Genomic DNA, 20,767 nt, shown 5'->3' on the forward strand with positions numbered 1-20,767 from the left:
GCTCAAACAAAAATTGGGAGCTCACGAGGTATTGAATCCATTCTTGCCACCAGTCAGTCCTGATGGGCAAGTGTTGCGGGAACTGATGAAGATATTAGACCGCCACATCTATAAAAAGGGTAATGTGGCTGGCGTTCAAGCCCTGGTGCAATGGGTAGGCTTTCCTGAGAAAGATGCTACATGGGAAGACATTGATTCACTTCAGGCCTTGTTTCCCTCTATTTCCTTGGATGTGCTCTCTACAGGTTGTAGTGCTTCTTGAGGACAAGAAGCATTTCCAGGGAGGGGTATTGTCACGAGCAGAAGGGTTTTCTGGATCTTCTTGTGCTAATATGTGTTTTGCTTAGCTTGATTCAGTTTGTTTTGCTAATCCTTTGGCTTAGTGTTTGGGAGTCATGTGACAAGGTCTATATATAGGTAGGAGTGGGTGTAAAGACGCAGTTTTTCAGAAAATTGGTAAGAAAATCTCTCTAACTTTTCCTTGTTTTCCCTTGTCTTCCCTTTCCCTCTCAAACCTGTAGAATTTCCCTCAATTCCTTTCCTTAAGCTGTGAAAGCTTAACATATGCATTACCCTAAAGAGACAAAATCACACTGCTAAAGCTTGAATTGAGAAAAACCAAAAGAATAATCAACCAAAACGAGACAAATAAGTAAAAGAAAACTGATTATCAATTTCTAAGAAGGCTAATGGTCCATGATAAATAATACTATTTTTTGTTAACTGTAGAAAATATACAAGAAAACTGCTTTTGCTTGCCGCAAAAACACATCCAAAAAACAAAATAGACAAAATTTAAATTCAAAACACACATACATAAAGCAAGTTGTGAAAACTCATATTCTTCCGCAAATTTGCACAAGAAAAGTTCAAGACAAGTGCCATTAATTAGGGCAATTTTCTGAGGCTAAAAGCAAGCATATTGCCATAATAAAAACATGTCATTCATTGCCTACAAAACCAAGAGAATAATAAAACAGGATATCATCCTCATCACTGGTAAAGAAAACATAAACAAAAACAAGGGATAATTTTCTTGTGTTGCAAAATAGTCCACATTCAATCAGACAAATGGATTTAGGTAGCTTTCAGCTTCTTCAGACCCTGGTACCCACCGACAACACGGGCATGGTCTCTTTCAAATGGCTCTAGGGTTACCCGCTTTCGGAAGGTTTGAATTGATCGACTTGAAGTTTCTTAACTTCTTGGGCAAAAGACAGACCTCCGCTGGGACAGTTGAGTCGATACAATTTGCCTGAAGAGAGATAATTCAGATCAATTGTAATGGAAAAAAGGAAAGATTACACAGAAGTTGATTATATTATATGACCTAAAATACAAGATAATTTTGATATAGGAGAATCTCAGAGTGAATGGAAAAAAATTGAAACAGGCATGACAATAATACCTTGATTAAGATCACAAAATGACCCCCATTCTTCAAAAAGTAAGAGGCATTCAGGGATAAGATCCTAGCCTGCACGTATCAAGAGACAAAAAAAAAAATTTTTGAACAAGAATCAGGAAACCAAACACAGCTCAGAGTCAGTTCTAAGGGCAGGTGATCGAGGTTAATGTGGAATTTGAAGAGAAATGGTACTATCAACAGCACATATAATATCATGCAACACTCTCACTCGCATCTAATCTTATGAACAATTTTGGTTTAGCAAGAGGATATGGTTCAGACCAGGATGGCAAGGGTGGAATTGATTACAGAAGTTAGATATCCATCAACTTTGTGGCTACTAAATAACAAGGGCATCATCCTCCAATAAACCAGACCTTGAGCCATGCTGGACCAACAATTCCATGCCAAAAAATTATAAATGAATGCATCAATCTATCTTCAATTTCCTAGCTGATCAATATTATAAAATATATAATTGAAATCATATATGATTAAAAACGATTTCTTTTTGCTTGATCAACAATGAGCACCTTACCTTTGTTCCACAAAAAAAATTTAAATCGAAAATAAATTTTGTAATGAATTTAAACATAAAAGAACTGGCTTCTGCATGCTTCAGAAATCCAGAACGTCCAATGATGTCATGCAAAAGCTATATATATTCAATCAGCTCCACACACCAACTAAGGTTTATAAAGAGATTAAATTTCATAACAAAATTCAAAAAAGATGGGTTCAGTTAAAAAGAGAAAAAAGATCGGAATGGATTTGGAACAAAACAACGCATCTACAGAACTTCAATTTGCATTATCTAGAGATGTTTAGAATAATGGAGGCAATATTCTTTAAATAAGATTTAAAAATTAAACCACCAACATAGCAGCATGTTTTAAATAAGATATAAAATTGAAAACAAGTTTCAAAGGGAAAAAAGAAGAAGATAAATTCAGTATGCATCAGAATCTCGAATTTGCATCATCCAATGATGTCCTGAAGGGGAATCCGAGTTAATTCATCATGTGCTAGATATCAAAGGGAAAACCATGTGAATACAAACCAAAGTAACAGCCTACATCACAGCATCAATTCACTAGTAACAAAAAGTCAGTAAATCTGAATAAAACTTGAGCAGGTAAAAGTTCAACGGCACACATTGTTTGTGTTTTTTTAAATATCAAAATCAAAAATAATAATTTGTGTTCGAAAGAAAGAACAAAAATCTAAAAGGGAAAACCAGTACGCTAAGCAAATCAAATATCCCCACGAACACCAACATGCCAGTCATTTAAAACAGAGCATATGGTCGCCTAAGCAAAAACCCACCCATCTTATGCAGAATATAAAGCCACTCATACCTGATCAGGTTGGGCAACATCTGAGAAAATGACATCAACCATTCCAACCAGCATTCGGTACTTTGCCGGATGCCTGGCATCCTCGATGATGGGGATGACATTTGTCCGCTTCTTTGCCATGTTAACAAGATCCCTGCCGCTTCTATGTGAAAACTCAACAGCATAGACCATTCCGGTCTGCAAAAACACCACATTTCACTAATACATTAAATGATATCAGAAGAATAAATTTAATTGAATGTAAAGACAACCAACTTACGGGTCCAACAATGTTAGAGACATGAGATACGAGTTGTTCCCCGATGCTTGCTCAAGGTACGAGTACTCGTGTTCCGAGAGCCTAACCAAAAAGAGAGCAACTTAGCAATAGAAAATGCATGCAGTACATCAAATTAAGTGACTAAATCTATGAACAAAACAACATCCAAAAAATAGAGCGAGTTCAACAAAAGATACAGAAAAGAATCAGCATGAAAACACATTTTCATACAAAAAAAATGAAATAAATTGACCCATTAACCAATTCAACAAAGTCCAATAAGAAAGTATAACTCTGCACAATAAGATTTTTATGTAAACAAAAATCAGCTAATCAATATATATAACAAAAAATAAACACCATCTCCGGACAAAACTAAAATTCATACACTATAACATAAAGGTTAAATCAGTGACACAAATAACAAAAAGATCTTATAAGACATTCAAGAGCACAAAACATCCCGTATTTTATAAAAAAGATGAGGGACGATCGGGGAGCATTCACACATTAATTTCGACTTAAAAAGGTTGCTAACTTACAATCCAGATATTATCAACACCGCCAAGAATAGCTGCGCTAACTTAGATCTCGAACAGATTCCACACCCTATACACGATCTTAGTTCCATCTTCATTACGGAGAAAAAAATAAATACCCACATCACACACAATCAAACAAGAGAAAGGAGACACGTAAGTTGGTAACCCAGTTAGACACAACCTTGCCTACATCTGGGGGGACAATCCCGAAAAAAAAATCCACTAAAAGAGGCTTAAAAATAAAGAGTACAACACTCTCTCACTCTCTCAAGACAAAGAATACCCTCTTAAGATTGCCCGATGCCCACTCTCCTCAACCCTCACAGAAGGGTCTCTCACTGGGTGGTTCATCCTAAATCTTCAACCATGATATCTTATATAGATGCACCAACGTCCAATAAACCTTCCTCTTTTAGAATTCTCCACGGCTTCCTAACTTGGACACCTTCCAAAGTTAGATGTTAAAACACCCAGTTGCAATACTGCCCACCTTACTGAACATGACTGAGTTCTAGCAAGTTGCACCTGAATCTGCGACCTTCAACCTTCCCGGTTCCTTCAGTCCGCCTCGTAGCAGTTGACTCAACCCGAGCTCCTCCTGCCTGCAGCTACTCCCTTCCTCAAGTCACTTCAGTAGGTCTCCTATCCCAAGGAACGTGCCCACCAAGACACACGCAACCATCTCACCAAAGATGATCACCGAAGATCTCCCGATCTTCTTTCCAAACTTTGTCCAAGTTTGGTCTTCCCAAATGATCTTTGTTTGACTCATGGAAATATTGTTACTAAGCTTGATCTCATCTCATCTAAGTTTAGCCTCCAATATCTTCAAGCTTGATCTCCTATCATCCATGCTTGGATCTTCAAATCTCTAATCATATCTCATGTAATCTTCAATCAATCTCCATACATGATTAGTCTCCTTGAATATCTCCGCCCATAATTAGCTCTTGGATCTTCCTTCAAATTGTACTGCTAAATATGGTCTTGATAATCTCATTGGCTTGTCCTTTCCTAACTTAGTTTGTGTCTTCAAATAGCTTCACACCAAACTAAGTTTGTCCTTACCTGCCTTAGTTTGTGTCTTCAAATAACTTCACACCAAACTTAGCTCTATGCAATTTTCATGATCTTTAATTCTTGCCAATAATAGAAAATCCTTCTTTCTCTTTTAGGTAGATCTTTCCAAAAAGGAACTTTACCAAGGATATGATTTATCATCCCGGATCTTACCAAGGATCGATAGTCATACCTAAAATAAAACTTACCCTTCTTGAAAAGATCCATTTAACTTGATGCACTTTCCAAAAATAGTTAATCATCACATGACTTTATTGAGAGGAATTTCTTCTAAACATGATTTTTATCATTATCTTCTAGCCCTTGTATATTCACATGTCATGACACCTAGCTTCATCCACATCATCATGCTAGTCACTTCTCTTTTTGCCACGTCATCTTCCTTTGCCATGTCACCTCCTAGCTTGTCACATAATGTCAGTCCACATCGTCAAACCTAACAATGTGTTGGATATTGATCTACCTTAAAATTTTAAAGTGGAGTTAATATTTGATTTAAAGATTATATACAAACTAACATCATAGTCCTAATTATATACAAACTAACACTATAGTCCTAATCTATTACCCAATGACGATGGAAATAGCACCCAAGTCTTCAAGTGTTGAGATTAGTCTATCGTGATCTTCCAAAGTGATATTAGGCATATAACTTTTTACTAGCTAGAGCTATGTATTTTTGCTTTGGCATATTATCTATGTTATACGATAAAGATTATTTATAAATATATCATACTCTATTAAATATTCTAATACATCTTACTTCTTTTAAAACAATAAATGTATAAGAAATATTATAGTTAGATAATATTTAATCAAGTTGGAATAAAAGAATTTTGTACAAAATAAAAGAATTGAGGTACTCTTTCTATTGAGACCTCTATTTTAAATTATTGACCGAATTTAGGTGTGTGGTTGGACATGGATTGATCTAGATCGGACATAAAAAAACGATTGACTAGTTTTTCAATTAAAAAGATTATTTTTAAAAAAATATTTAAAAATATAAAAAAATAAAATAAAATTTAAGTGTTGAAAAATTGTCAAGCCTTTACATAATTTGTCCAATTACGCTAAGATGCTAGTGTGAGATATTCAAAAGATCCTAAATTCAAGTTCGTGCTCGTGTTCCGAGGAGCCCTAACCAAATAGAGAGCAATTTAGGAGACAGATAATGCATGCGATCTATAAAATTAAGTGACCAAATCTATGAATAAAAACATCATCCAAAAAAACTAGAGCAAGTTCAAAAAGCCAAAGAAAAGAGTCCGTATGCAAAGACATTTTCATACAAAAAAAGGATATAAATTGTCCCATTAACAAATTCAACAAAGTCCCATAAGAAAGTATGATTTTGCACAATGAGATTTTTATGTAAAAAACATTAACCAATCAATATATATATATAGATATATATATATAGATATATAAGAAAAAATATAAACACTATCTCAGAATGAAACTAAACTTCATAAAATATAAAGATTAAATCACCGACACAAAACTTTAATCAAAAGGCTTATAAGACATTCGAGAGCACAAAACATCCCATTATCTTATAAAAAAAAAGATGAGGACGATTAGGAGCATTCACACATTAATTTTTGATTAAAAAGGCTAAGAAAACAATCTCGAGCCAACAAATCATCACATCCGCATTGGATGGCTTTCAAATACTCAAAAAAATCACCTGTCAAAAAGAGAAACAAACAATCAAGATTCAAGATATAGTAAGAACTAGCACATACAATCCGAGATATTACCAACACCGTGAAGAATACCACCGCTAACTTAGATCTAAATGGATTCCACACCCTATACTCGACCTTAGTTCCATCTTCATTCGAGAAAAAGAAATACCAAAAACACATCAAGCACAAAGAAACCAATCACTACCATGCAAAAATAGAGAAAAGTTACAAAGATTGCAACTTTAGTGTTTTGAAAGGCCATCACCTGCACAACAACACGCTTCTTACCATAAATAGACTCTCCAGAGATCAAATTCTTAGTGCAAAAAGAGCGCCCTCCTTCCCCTTCACATTGAACACTCCATCATGCCTATGCGGCTCAATGACAACCCGACACCTGCACTTCATCCCTCCACCACATCCTCCACGACCCTCCCACATCCTCTACCACCGCCGCCACGTCCCAGCGTCCGGCGTCCGCGTCCTCTCCCGCTGCCATGACCTTCCGGCCCTTCTCTCCCATCACCACCACCTCCTCTCCTTCTTCCCCTACCCCCTCCATCACTCATCCCCATAAATCTACCACCACCACCACGCCCCATCACTCAAATCAATCCAAAATCATATAAATCAATCAAATACCAAAAAAATACACTATCGGCCATCGAAAAACCTAGGATCTCACCTCTTAGAGGTTTCATTTCGCTGATGAGAGAGAGAAAGAACGAGAGGTCGGCGATGATGAGGGCTTGAAGATGAGGGTTTGGGGAAGGAGTAATGCTATATTGAACGAACAAACCACACGAACCAGCCACACAACTGATGTGGCTGGTGACGGTATTTTGTTTTAATTAAACTAAAAAGCTAATGCTATATTGAACGAACAAACCCACGTGAGGCTCTCTCTCTCTCTCTCTCTCTCGTTTGGTCGTCTCCCTCCCGGCCGGCGTTTCCTTCCCCTTTTTCTGGCTACGTCCCGGCCACCGCGGCTTCCCTCCGCCGCTCCCTCCCCACGAACCCGGTCACTGCCTCCATCCGGTGCTTCCCTCCGCCGCTCCCTTTCCAGCTCCCGGCGCTCGTCCTGGCCGCACTTTCCCTCCCGGCCGGCGCTTCCCTCCCCAGCTCCCGGCTCGGTCCCGGCCGTTGCTTCCCTCCGCCGCTCCCTCCCCGTTCTCGTCGCCGCCTCCATCCACCACTCCCTCCCCAGCTCCCGGCGCACGTCCCGGCTACCATTTCCCTCCCCATCTCCCAATCCCGTCCTGGCCGCCGTTTCCCTCCGGTGATCCCGACGCCCGTCCCGGCTGCTATTTCCCTCCCCATCTCCCGGCCCTGTATTGGCCGCCGTTTCCCTCCCGTGCGCCCGTCTCTACTTCCCTGCTTCTTGCCTCCACTATATTAAAGGTATGATTTATTTCATGTATCGTAATAATTTGTTTGATTTGTTTGAGTTATTTGGTCTTGTTATGGAAGCACAAACATTTTGGAAAATCAATTATTTGTTTGCTGGATTCAAAAGCATTGTATACATACTACATGAATGATTTGATAGTTTGTTAGAATGATTGTGTTTAAAAGCATTGTACACATACTACATGAATGATTTAATAGTTTGTTGGCAATGTATCTAAATTATTTTTGTAGTTATTTAGGCATCATTTGGATATTTTTTTTATGATTTTTTGGAGTTATTTAGGATTATAAACCATTACTTTGCTTCATGTTTTTTAAATATTTGTCTAATTTGTTTTTAGACATATACCTCAAAGCAAGAACATGGAAGAAGTCGTACTTTGGGTGTAATGAGCAAGAAAAAAAGATAAGGTAGAAGTTGGATGTTCAAGTTATGAAATGCATGCCAATGAAAAACCCGGTAGATTCGGATTTAGTTGAAAAATATTGTGCTCGGGGGCGGTATGATTCTTGATTCTAAGAAGAAGTTTATAAGTTATATGTCCAATATGCGCGACGTGAAGGGTTTGGCATCAACAAAAAAAGCACAAGATTAAATGATGATGGAAAATTGAAATATTACACATTAGCATGTGCAAGAGGTGGCAAAAGAATATCTACTTCAAAAAAACTCATTCAACCCAAGATTATCCGCCAAAAGTAAATTGTCCGAAAGAAAGATTAATGTCATTGTTGGAAATGATGGGCGATTTACCCTTTCTAGTGTTCATTTGGAGCACAATCATGCACTTAGCCCACAAAAAGCTCGCTTTCCAAAAAGTGCAATAAAAAAATTGATGCATATGTCAAAAAGAAGGCTCGAATTAAACGACTAGCGAGGGATAAGCTCTAAGCAAAAAAATTTTCATTCCCTAGCAGTTGAAAGTGGGGGTTATGAAAATTTAACATACACTGAAAAAGATTGTAGAAATTATATTGCGAAAGCAAGGCAATTTAGACTTGGCGTTGGAGATGCCGTGGCACTTGGGAAATATTTTTCTCGCATGCAACAAAGAAACACAAAATTTTTCCATTTGATTGACATGGATGAAGAAGGTCGTTTAAGAAATGTCTTCTGGGCGGATGCGAGGTCTATAGCGGCTTATGAAGCTTTTGGTGATGTCATTTCCTTTGATACGACATACTTGACGAATAAGTATGATATGCCATTTGCTCCGTTTGTCGGTGTAAATCATCATGGCCAGACTGTATTGTTTGGGTGTGGGTTACTGTCCAGAGAGGATACAGAAACGTATGTTTGGCTTTTCAAAACTTGGCTGGAGTGTATGTCAGGCAAGGCCCCTAAAGCAATTATTACAGATCAGTGTATGGCTATTCAGGGTGCAATTAGATTGGTTTTCCCAAATTCACATCACCGCCTTTGCCTTTGGCATATCATGAAGAAGGTTCCTGAGAAGCTTGGAGGTTTAAATGAATACAAAGCAATCAAGAAAATTTTGAAACACATCACATATGAAGCAGTGGATTCTCAAGAGTTCGAAGACACATACTTGAAGATGATGGCGGACTATAACCTTGAGAAAAATGAATGGCTGAATTCTCTATTCAAAAATCCGTGATCGTTGGGCTCCTCAGATATGTTAAAGGCATATTTTTGAGTGGAATGTCTACCACTCAAAGAAGTGAAAGCGTAAATGCATTTTTTTGATGGTTATGTTGGTCCGACGACTTCACTCGAGCGCTTTTGTTGAACAATATGATAATGCCTTGAAAAGCAAGATTGAGAAGGAGAACAAAGTCGATTTTTGCTTCATTTAACTCTTGTTTTTCCATTAATCACCGATTGCTTATTTGAGAAGCAACTACAAGAAGCATACACAAAATGAAATTTTTTTAAATTGTTTCAAGATGAGTTGCGAGGCATGATATATTGCAATCTTACTCTTCATCGGGTTCACATGGGGGCGCTCTGTTTCATTTCGTGTGTCCGACATTGTCAAGGGGAAAGAAGGTGTATTTAGAAAGCAAGTGGTATACAATGTTTATAATAACGAGGAAGAATTTGACATTAAATGCTCATGTCGGGCTTGTTTGAGTTCAAGGGGATTATTTGTAGGCACATTTGCAAGGTGCTTATTGAGAAGAATGTGAAAGACATACCTTCTAGGTATATTTTACCACGATGGAGGAAGGACATCAAACGCATGCATACATATGTACGAATCATTATGATGACCCACAAACCAGTGAGGAGAAATCGCGGTACAATAAATTGTGTTCTTATTTTTACTAAAAGCCGCAGAACTTGGAGCGAGTCAAATGACAAATACATGTTCTTGATGAAATATGTGGATGAGGCAATTGAGAATTTGATGGACGGCACAACTTGCAAAGAAAAATTTACACCTATGTTGTCGGAGGCGACTAATGTGCCACACCAAAAATTTCTCACTCCTTTGAAGGTGCGGAGTAAGGGTCGTCCACCATCAAAAAGGAAGAAGTCAAAAGTTGAAGAAATTATAATCAGAAACAAGAAAAAGGTATTTTTATGTAGTATCATGTTCATTACTTCTTTAGTTTTTCCCGATGGGTTTTTTTGATTGTATAAGTATTAATGTTATTATTAGGCGTAAGCCCTACAAACAAAAAAAGGAGATGCATTAGCTCAGAAAATTATACAAGATGATCATTGCACACAAGAGAGTGTGGTAATTCTCTTGTAATTATCTTTAATGTCCAAATTACGAATTTTGTGTCATTTAATTTGAAACAATGAATTGCTTGATTATAATCTCTTTTATTAGGTTAACTCAAATTCTATATCGATCAACCTGGACATGCATCACAGTTCTTTAGGTTTTTCAAGCCAGTGCAATGATTAAGGTGAGTTGCAAGATGTACATACTTATTTTTTCATTTAGTACGTAGTGATTGAGGTGTGTTGTGATGTTTACATTTTATTTTTTCAGGGAATCGTACTGTGGTGCAAGTTACTTATAGAGTGCATTATTGATTAATTTGTGTGTAAGTATTCATGTTCATGCTCTTGTTGAAGAAGAGATGGTTCATTTGTTTGTGTACGGTGTTCATCTTTGTAAGAAGAGATGGTTCATTTGTTTGTGTACGGTGCTCATATTTGTTATAAGACTTTTGTGTTTATTGTTTATGTTTGATTGTGTTGTAAGTTCATGTTCAGGGTCAGGGAATCATGTTATAAGAATTTTTGTGTTTGCTTATATTTGAGGAAGAGATGGTTTGTGTTAGCAGAATTTGTGCTCATGTTATAAGATTTGTGTTTATTACTTATGTTTGATGAAGAGATGGTTTGTAGGTAAACATAATATCTTTGTGTTTTGGATTTAGGGCTGGAATACGAAATTTTGTGAATACGAAAATATATCTGCAGCCATCCATGTCAAGTTTGGTACCAACATTCTGCTCAAATGAGTAATATTACACATGAGATAATAATGGACAAAGGAGAAACAAGAAAAAATAAGCACTTAATATCAGCACACGACTAATGAATTCCATTATACAAAAGCATGCCATAAATGAATGCAAGTAGTGCATTGGTTCAAGCTCAATCCACTGAAAAAGGTCCCTGTAATGGCACGTCCCAACTCTTTGCAGTCTCCCTTCTCAGTCTCAATTCTCTGATCTGCATTTGCACAATGAGAAGTGCTTGAATGTGAGTGAAAGGTGAAAATTATCTTTTAAACTCTTTCTAACCTGCATTTAGCAAAATTCGAAACACAAACAAAATCCATACCGATCTAAGAGATATTTTTAAGACTCATAGGACTGAAGTGCGACCTTTTTTTAATAGCATTAACTTACAAGAGCTTGTATTATCTCTTCAACTCGTTCTCTTACAAAAAGCACTTGTCGATTATTTCCAACCTAGAAAAACAAATTCACAGAAGAAAATAAACAAAGGGACATGTAAAATAGTTTATAAAGACACCTGTGAAGTTGAGTTATAACACAGGGAACAATCAATACTTAATGAGAAACCATATTATAACACAGAAACCATATTATACACCAACCTGTCAAATAGTTTATAAAGAATAGAATAACATAAGAATAGAATAACAATGAGGGATTATGCTTTTACGAGGAACAATCAATACATAAGAATAGAATAACAATGAGTTTATAAAGAAACCATATTATACACAGGGAACAATCAATACTTAATGAGAAACCATATTATAACAAAGAAACCATATTATACACCAACTCGTCAAATAGTTTATAAAGAATAGAATAACATAAGAATAGAATAACAATGAGGGATTATGCTTTACAGGGAACAATCAATACATAAGAATAGAATAACAATGAGTTTATAAAGAAACCATATTATACACAGGGAACAATCAATACTTAATGAGAAACCATATTATAACACAGAAACCATATTATACACCAACCTGTCAAATAGTTTATAAAGAATAGAATAACATAAGAATAGAATAACAATGAGGGATTATGCTTTACAGGGAACAATCAATACATAAGAATAGAATAACAATGAGTTTATAAAGAAACCATATTATACACAGGGAACAATCAATACTTAATGAGAAACCATATTATAACACAGAAACCATATTATACACCAACCTGTCAAATAGTTTATAAAGAATAGAATAACATAAGAATAGAATAACAATGAGGGATTATGCTTTACAGGGAACAATCAATACATGCCTAATAAATTGAATCTTATATTCCATGCAGACAGCTTACAAAAATTTCATTTATAGAAACAAGAAAAATAAGCACTTAATATCAGAACACGACTAATGTATTACAGTATATAAAAGCATGGCATATATGAGTTCTCATTTTCAACCTGGGAACGATTACCTTGCATTCAAAATAATAAAATTAGCGTATACCTAAGACTAAAATTTGAATCATTACCTTCTTTTCTTCACGGGATGCACTTGTATCATTACCTTCAATTCACATTATGAACTAGCCCTTACATTAAAAACAATAACAACAACAACAACCTGCACATTGGAACTCTTGGAACACTAATAATAACAATAACAAACAGTTTAAGAAGAAAAAGGCTCAGATCTTGCCCCTATGTTCTATTGCATGGATAAACACGAATCAAGGGCTGCAACTAAAGTTGCCACGCCACCCAATTTCTATAATCTTTTACAGGGCAAATCATCACGGCCAAGACCATCATTACTAAAGAGTAGAGTAATGCTATATTGAACGAACAAACCACACGAACCAGCCACTTCGAAAGAACGAAATACATGATGCAACCAAAATGATTCATGCTGAATATAGATATCAACCAATCGAATTAAAACAGAGGCTAAGATTCAAGCAGTGATGTTCTCCCATCCTTTCCCCTCCCTCTACAACAATAATAGTGGCGGTTGCCTACTAGGCCATCCAAGCCACTATGCCATCGTTGTAGAGAGGAGAAGGAAGGATAGAGTTTTTTAGGGCATCATTGCCTCTGTACCTGATTTCAAGGCCAGCTGGGCTTTTGTGCCAAGAAATTCAGAGAACCAGCCAAACGAAAGAGGGGCGGCGGTCGGGAGCAGGGGAGGGAAGCGGCGGCCGGGAGCATAGAGCCACACGAGAGAGAGAGAGAGAGAGAGAGAGAGAGATCCCGAGATAGTCCGGCACAAGAGAACACGAGAGAGACACAAACCCGAGTTCCTTTTCAAAGCCACACGAGACACAAACCCTAGTTTCTCTTCAAAGGCAAACGAGAGAGGGGCGACGGCCATGAGCGGGGGAGGAAAGCGGCGACCGGAACGGGTACCGGGAACGGGGGAGGGAAGTTAACTGATCACGAGCGGGGAGGAGGCGGCGGCTTGAACATCAGCCGAGAGCGGTGGAGTGAACTGATCACGAGCAGGGGAGGAGGCGGCGGCTTGAACATCGGCCGAGAGCGGTGGAGTGAACTGATCACGAGCAGGGGAGGAGGCGGCGGCTTGAACATCGGCCGAGAGCGCCGAGAGAGTGGAAGGGAAGCGGCTTCAACGTTGCCCTAATTCCGGGAGAGGACCCCGAGGTGTCTCTTAGAAGAGAGAGCCTCACGTGGCTGGTTTAATTAAAAACTCTTAGCTTTTTAGTTTAATTAATAAACAAAACGCCACCGTCACCACATCGGGCTCATGTGTGGTCGGTTCGTGTAGTTTGTTCGTTCAATATAGCATTACTCTAAATAAAAAGAACGGCGGCGCATGCCAGACATGAACCAATCATATGTAATCATCCTTTGTTTTGTTCTCCTTCCATCAATTATTAGTTCTTAAATCAAATTTAATTTTTGGACCATTCTACCTACCTTCTTAAAATATATATATATATATATATATATATATATATATATATATATATATATATATATATATATATATATATATATATATATATATATATATATATATTTAAAATTATTTGCATTAGTTGGAACAAAACACCAAGAACTTTATGAAAAATTAGATCTCTATTTGTCCAAAGAATATTATATATATATAAATTCAAAATCAATCTCCTAAATGACTCAAACTTTTCCGAGTTTCTTAGAACTATGAACTATGAGAGATCAAAATTTGAAATTCTTTTAAAGAGGTATATTCCTCCTATTTTGTGTTTTTTCAACGATAGAATATAAGAATTTGATTTCAAAAATCATCCGTTTAAGTAACCAAAATTTCTAACAAAGTAATAATAAATTTTATATTATTAAATATAGAAAAAAAATTAAACAATATTTTTTAAATAATTAATTTTTGTGAAAAATGATAGTGGATAACTCTTAGATGTTTAATTTTGAAATTGAGTTCATGTAAGCTTTTAGTAGGAAATTTAAACTCGTGTTTGAGATTAAAAAAAAAATATTAAGCCAAATTGTAATTAAATTAATTAACACTAATAATATAGTAATGATTAAATATTGTAAAATTTAAAACTCACTTTTCTAGTAAAAAAAAAAAAAGATATTTCTTAATATCTGTAATAACATTTATAAGAATAATTAAATTTTATTTAAAAGAGTTGGTGGGATTGCTTTGAGGCATTCAATCGAAAAGGAATATTTTTTTTCTTAATCAAATAAATTAGAAAAATATATAAAGTTGTCGGCAAAAATAAAAGAATTATTTTATTTTTAAACTGATTTTTTTCTTACAAAATGATAAAAAAATATACCGTGGTACATTAATTGTAGTGATATTCATAATATATAGTTTCAATAAAAAAAAAAACTCATTTTAAACTTTTTCTCAATAAAAAAATAAAGCAAGAAAATTGAATTAAATACAATGTAAATTGTAATTAACATGGAAATGGTTCAATGATTTGAGAATTGAGATCCGAACCCGTTAATTATCGGGTCGGGTTTGGATCCGATAACAGGGAGGATCCGCTTATAGCGCTTCTTCTTCGCCCTTGCTCTCCATTCTCAACTTCCAACGGCTCGGTGCTGCGCTTCAATGGCGCCCAAGGTCTTGATGGTGAGTATCATCACTGCCTTTTTCCATCCCTCACTTCTCTCCCTCTATCTCACTCTTGTTCTCATGTGAATCTCTCTTTGGTAGGTGGCGGAGAAGCCCAGTATCGCGCTCTCTATTGCGTCGGCACTGGCAGGCGGGCGGGTGAGTGTCCTGGAAGTGGAATTCATCTTTATCAATATCCCTTTGTGTTGGATTCTTGGTTATCTTTGTTATGGGTTTCATTGTTTGAATGCGCTAGAAGAATACCCTTTTTTTCGGTAGGATTTTTGGGATTCTTGTATGGTTATTGGATTTGAAGAACGATGATCAAGGCATGATATGTTCTTTAGGGTACGTTGCTTTGCCTAAAAATGAGATTTTGTTCTTAATGCACTTGGTAACTACTAACTGTGTGTTTTGGAGATTTCTGACATTTTACTGTTTGGAGGTGCATTAATTGCGTATGCAAAGGTCGAGGGAAAATAGAGGAAAGGATCAAATGAAGGAGAGAGATCTGGACATAGATTTTTTTTTTTTTTTTAATGGAGGAAATGATATAGTTTAGAAAGTCTAGGAAACTTACTTTTTTGCTTATTTTCTATTCCTGGATCCAGAAAGACCTGCATGTGGTTTTGCTGGCTGATAAAGTACAAACGTGTTCAGTTTTGTAAGACGGTGTAAAATGACAAATCTTCTAACTCGAATTAGGGTGAAAATATATTAGTGTTGATAATGAAGATTGGATAGATAAAAAAATAATTTCACTCTTCTTATCCCTCTTAATAATGACTGTGCTGTGGAGATTTTGCTCACATTTTGCTTTTTGAATAATTTAAGAAGTGAAAAGCGAGTGGTTAACTACATAAAGTGCATTTCTCAATGGTTTATTTGTACACAATGAGTGAGAATAACTGTTAATTACTTGTGGTTTGCTTGATTAAGCAGCATATATTTCTCTTTTGATACAACAGTTGCAACTGAAATGTTCTGCGTATTCAGCATTTTCTACCACTGCATTGAGATTCTATATTCGGGCATCATTCATTGCAGATTGGTACAAATCAATACATGCTATGTACATCATGTATAGAGTTAGGAATAAGAATTTATTTTAGGAATAACGGGTTTGCTAAAATCTAAGGAACAATCAAACTCTCCTTTCTAACTCTTTTTGTGTTTTCTTATTTTTCACCTCCAATTTCATTAGTCAAGATTTTCACCTCTGTGTAATTGATGATTGTGAAAATTTGTGATTATGTTGCATTTAGAATTCCACATTTCTTTTTAGTAAGTATTTAAGCTCATTCCAGCATTTATTGGTGAAAATTTTAGAGGAATTTATGACATTTAGCATTATTTGTAAAATACAGATAAATCTCACTATTATTTATTTTTTTAATGTTTTCCTTTGTACTTCTATAGTTCTAATTCCATGAACAATCACAATTTTGAGCCTCATCTTAATGCCATCGGCAAATGGGTGATTCTTGATAGTGTGCATGTATATGCATGTGTGTCTGTATCTATCTATATATACATATATCTTTCTTGGATTTTAATGCTCATCACTTTTCTACTTGATTTTCATCTAGATGTCTACACACAAAAGCAGTACCGATGTTCATGAGTTTGATGGGACATTTATGGGATTTGATGTACATTACAAAGTGACATCTGTGATTGGACATGTTTTCAGGTTGCTTGATTTTTGTTTTTCTTTTTCAAGTGAACTGATTATTGTTGTTTATGCACCTTAACGTTTGTATAGTTATCCAAATTGAAAAGGTAGGTATTCCACAAGATTACTTTTTCTTATGCACTACCTCCATGTCTCTAACTAGGTTAGCAAACTGAATTTTTGCTTGAATTACTTATATTGGAGCATATAATGTAACAAAAGTGAGTGTTTACTTTTTTTTATTCTTCCCAAAAACTTCTGTTGTAGTTTGTAGCTATTACCTTGTATTCTATTTTAGCCTGAGCTTGGCACAAATATAATTTAAACCTTAATTTTAGGAACTTTACCCATCAGCAAATATCGACCCTAAATAATTATTCTCGCTAGACTTTTTAAATGTCACTACGGCATATTCTGGTTGATTCAGTGTTTATTTTTTAGATATTCTGTTGATTGCCTAATCCACATACAAGGAACTTGTTGCATAATATTTAGTGGATTAGACAATGCATTTCTTAAAGTTGTTTCTTATGAAATGTTGACAGTTTGGATTTTCCACCATCATATCAAAATTGGGAAGTAACTGATCCTATGGATCTTTTCCAGGCGCCAGTGTTAAAGTCTGAATCAAACCCGAAGGTATTCTTCTGTCCTTGTCACTTCAGGACTTCTAATTTCTAATGAGAACAACATATGAGCCATCTGTATTTGTTACTCCAATTAGAAACTGTACCCTATATATTTACGACAATTTTGACCATAATGGAAAATATTTCTGCTGTCAATTATTATATCTGTTATTTGATTGAGCTGTTGCAATGGAAGCACTGAGATTAAGGGCTGTCAAATGAGCCAAGCTGTTTGTGTTTAGCTCAAGCTTTGGTTAGCTCAAGCTTGATCAATTATAAATGAGGGGAGCTCAAACATGCATTTTCTCTTTCAATAAGGCCTTGATTACATATACATGCTTTAATTTTTATAGTTGTAAAAAGGCTCATATCAGATATCTCAAATTTTTTATTTTAATAAGGGATTATATTCTAGGTTTATTTTTTTATTTCTCATCCACTTTTTTGACATTTTGGTTAATCGTTAAGAAATTTTCAAAATACATTTTTTTTTGGGCTATTTGATAACCTTATGTACTTCAGAAACTTGTTATGCCTATATTTTGTTTGTAACCTGCTATGAACATTGAAGTTTCATATTCGTCCTAGTTCCTTGATGGGTGTTGTATGTCTTTTAGAAAAGAATTCCTTTTTTTTTGTATGATTTTTTTACTTGAAATTGTTTATGCTGTTTCAGAATTTTTTCTTTGATACTTCTACTTAATCCATTCTTGTAAAATCATTTGAAGGCACATATACATCGGCATTTGTCTCAAGAGGCTAGAGGTTGTGGCTATTTGGTACTATGGTTGGATTGTGATCGTGAAGGTGAAAATATCTGCTTTGAAGGTATAATATATGGCTTTTTTGTTTGTAACAAAAAACAACCTAGTAATAGTCAATGGGTTTTTTTTAATGTTTGTTGACCATACGTGTGATGGGGCAGTGATTGCAAACAACTTGAAGTGTAAAATGTGCCTGCAAAAAGTTGCATATCTTTTTCCCAGAATCATCAAAATTTTGAACCTAAGTGGAATTTCTTAGTTTTGTATCAGAATTTCTGATTTATAAAGGGTAATTTATGTAAATAAATATGTATTACATTTTGGTTGTTTTGAGTCGATTTCATAGTTGTGGTCAAAAGAAATTTTCGTAAGGCAAAAATGTCCATGCCAAAAGAGGGACAGTTGAGACAATCAAGAAAAGATCTTATTCAACAATGCCAGACGTGTGTGGTTGGATTGAAATACTTTGATTAACAGTAGGTAGTCTCCTTGATTTATTCCTAGTGTCATTTAGGACTAAAGGATGCTTATTTTGTTCTCTTGATGTGGTTTAAGACTGAATTTCTGACTGAACATAATTGTTTAATATGAATGCTTTTCATGATAAATACAGTTATTGAATGCACTGGAATACCTGAAACCGAGTGTGGAGTGAGGATTTTTCGTGCTCGATTTTCATCTGTGACTGAAAAGGATATTTTAAATGCCTTGAGCAATCCTGTTAAACCAAACAAAGATGAAGCTCTAGCTGTAGATGCACGACAGGAGATTGATTTAAAGGTTGGAGTGGCCTTCACACGATTTCAGACGCGTTATTTCCAAGGGAAATATGGAAATCTTGATTCAAGAGTCATTTCGTAAGATAACTTTTCTCTTCCTGTCCCACATTCTCCTTTCTATTATTTATAATTCCAATCTACCATGGTATTAAGAAGGATTAGGAAGGGGTGCCTTTGTTTCAAATTATCTTGTTCAATATGTATGTATATAGTGTGGTGTAGGTTATTGGCATTGTTCTCAATATTTCCGTTCCCTTTGATTGAATTTTGCTTACAAAGTACAGCATATTGTGAAAATTTCTAACTTGGTCTCCTACCGCATTTGGTTTCAAATTTCAAAAAAATATTTTCATTTTTCCTTAATCTATGATTTTTGCACATCCTGGTTTAAATTGTATAAAAAGTGTGAAGATCAAGTGGCTTGCAACAATTAGTAGCGGAGTAAACATGTATACTATACGACCAGAACATCAGAATAAATCTGCGGATGGATAGATTGATTCACGAAACTTACGCTAAAAGATTCTTTTTCTGAAATTGAGCGCAACAGCTCCATAACTTGTTCAACCATGCAACACATCTCAAGTTACATAATTCATAAAATGGCTCGGTCCAACTGGTTCCAACTTTGCACTCTTAAAGAGTTTGCATGAGATGGACTGATTGGACCTGTTAAGGAGCTGCTGTGGCATGGGATGGATGTTAAAGATAGAAACTTTAATTTTTGGAAAACTTGTGAGTAGGATTTTGAGGAATAAAATTTGTAACTTGACAAAGTATCTCGATGTAGAACAAATGTCAAAACTAACAATCAAAAAGAGAAGTGATATTTTCACTTTTTCAACCCAATTTTTAGCAGCTCTTGCATGAAAATCCTTCTATAGAGCTAAAGATTAATGATATAGGGAGATGCTCGGGAGTCATTCCATTCCTCTTCCAACAAATCTCTAAGCTTCTCGAAAGCTTCTGAAGTTTCTCCCGGTTCTTTTGTTTCCCTCTTGCCATGGCAGCGGGGACCATAATCCCGACCTCCTCCATCCCATCCCTCCCTCCATCTTGGGCTCAAAGTGCCTCCAAGGTTACCTCCACCCAAGAAACCTCTCCTCGCACAATCCTGCGATTCTCGACAAACTCAAAGAATCTACTTCAGATTTCATTAAACCCGACAATGATACCTTGAGATCGAGCTCGCTCCGTTTCCAACACTCGCTCTTTGGCAAGTTTTTTTGGTAAACCTCTCTGTTTGAACAAGTGAAAACCTTTCTCTTGAAGAAATGGGAGAACATTGGGGAAGTTCGATCTCGGATTTACCCAGTGGCTTCATCCTTATTCGTTGTGCTAATGATAATGTCTTCACGCCTTATCTCTCGAAGGTCCACTGGACCATCAATGGTATTATCTTACGACTATCTCCTTGGCGCCTTACTCGAACCTTCTTTCAGCAAGTCGACTCTGCGCGCAATACGGATCCAACTTCATAATCTTCAATTGAATTACGGAGTGGTGATACCCTTGAAACCGTTTCCGGTCATCTTGGAAGGCTTACGAAAAATCGATGAACTCACTCTCTCTTACCCGAGACCAAATCGCTAGAATTTGCCTTGAGCTGGATCTTTCAATCCACTCGGCTAGGGTTTTTGGCTTGGAGATGATATCCATCGTGTCTTTGTTGTGGTTCGATA

General features: G+C 36.0%; 1 protein-coding gene, 1 non-coding gene and 1 pseudogene across 2 annotated transcripts; 1 reads left to right on the forward strand and 2 right to left on the reverse strand.

Moving 5' to 3' along the window:
• Positions 1 to 1,011: 1,011 nt before the first annotated feature.
• Positions 1,012 to 6,931, reverse strand: LOC120262039 (annotated as a pseudogene).
• Positions 2,364 to 2,436, reverse strand: LOC120268905. Its single transcript, XR_005539066.1, has one exon. It is a non-coding gene; the product is annotated as a small nucleolar RNA snoR60 (small nucleolar RNA).
• Positions 6,932 to 15,215: 8,284 nt separating the features above from the next.
• On the forward strand, positions 15,216 to 19,203 carry LOC120263742 (DNA topoisomerase 3-beta-like). The gene is made up of 6 exons (XM_039271721.1): positions 15,216 to 15,256; positions 15,341 to 15,397; positions 16,828 to 16,931; positions 17,459 to 17,552; positions 18,271 to 18,370; positions 18,920 to 19,203. Exons 1-6 carry the CDS (start codon positions 15,236 to 15,238, stop codon positions 19,165 to 19,167), a joined length of 624 nt encoding a protein of 207 aa, XP_039127655.1. The 5' UTR covers positions 15,216 to 15,235; the 3' UTR covers positions 19,168 to 19,203.
• The last annotated feature ends 1,564 nt before the right edge of the window (positions 19,204 to 20,767 follow it).

Source organism: Dioscorea cayenensis, chromosome 1, assembly GCF_009730915.1.
Source record: "Dioscorea cayenensis subsp. rotundata cultivar TDr96_F1 chromosome 1, TDr96_F1_v2_PseudoChromosome.rev07_lg8_w22 25.fasta, whole genome shotgun sequence".
Lineage (NCBI taxonomy): Eukaryota > Viridiplantae > Streptophyta > Magnoliopsida > Dioscoreales > Dioscoreaceae > Dioscorea > Dioscorea cayenensis.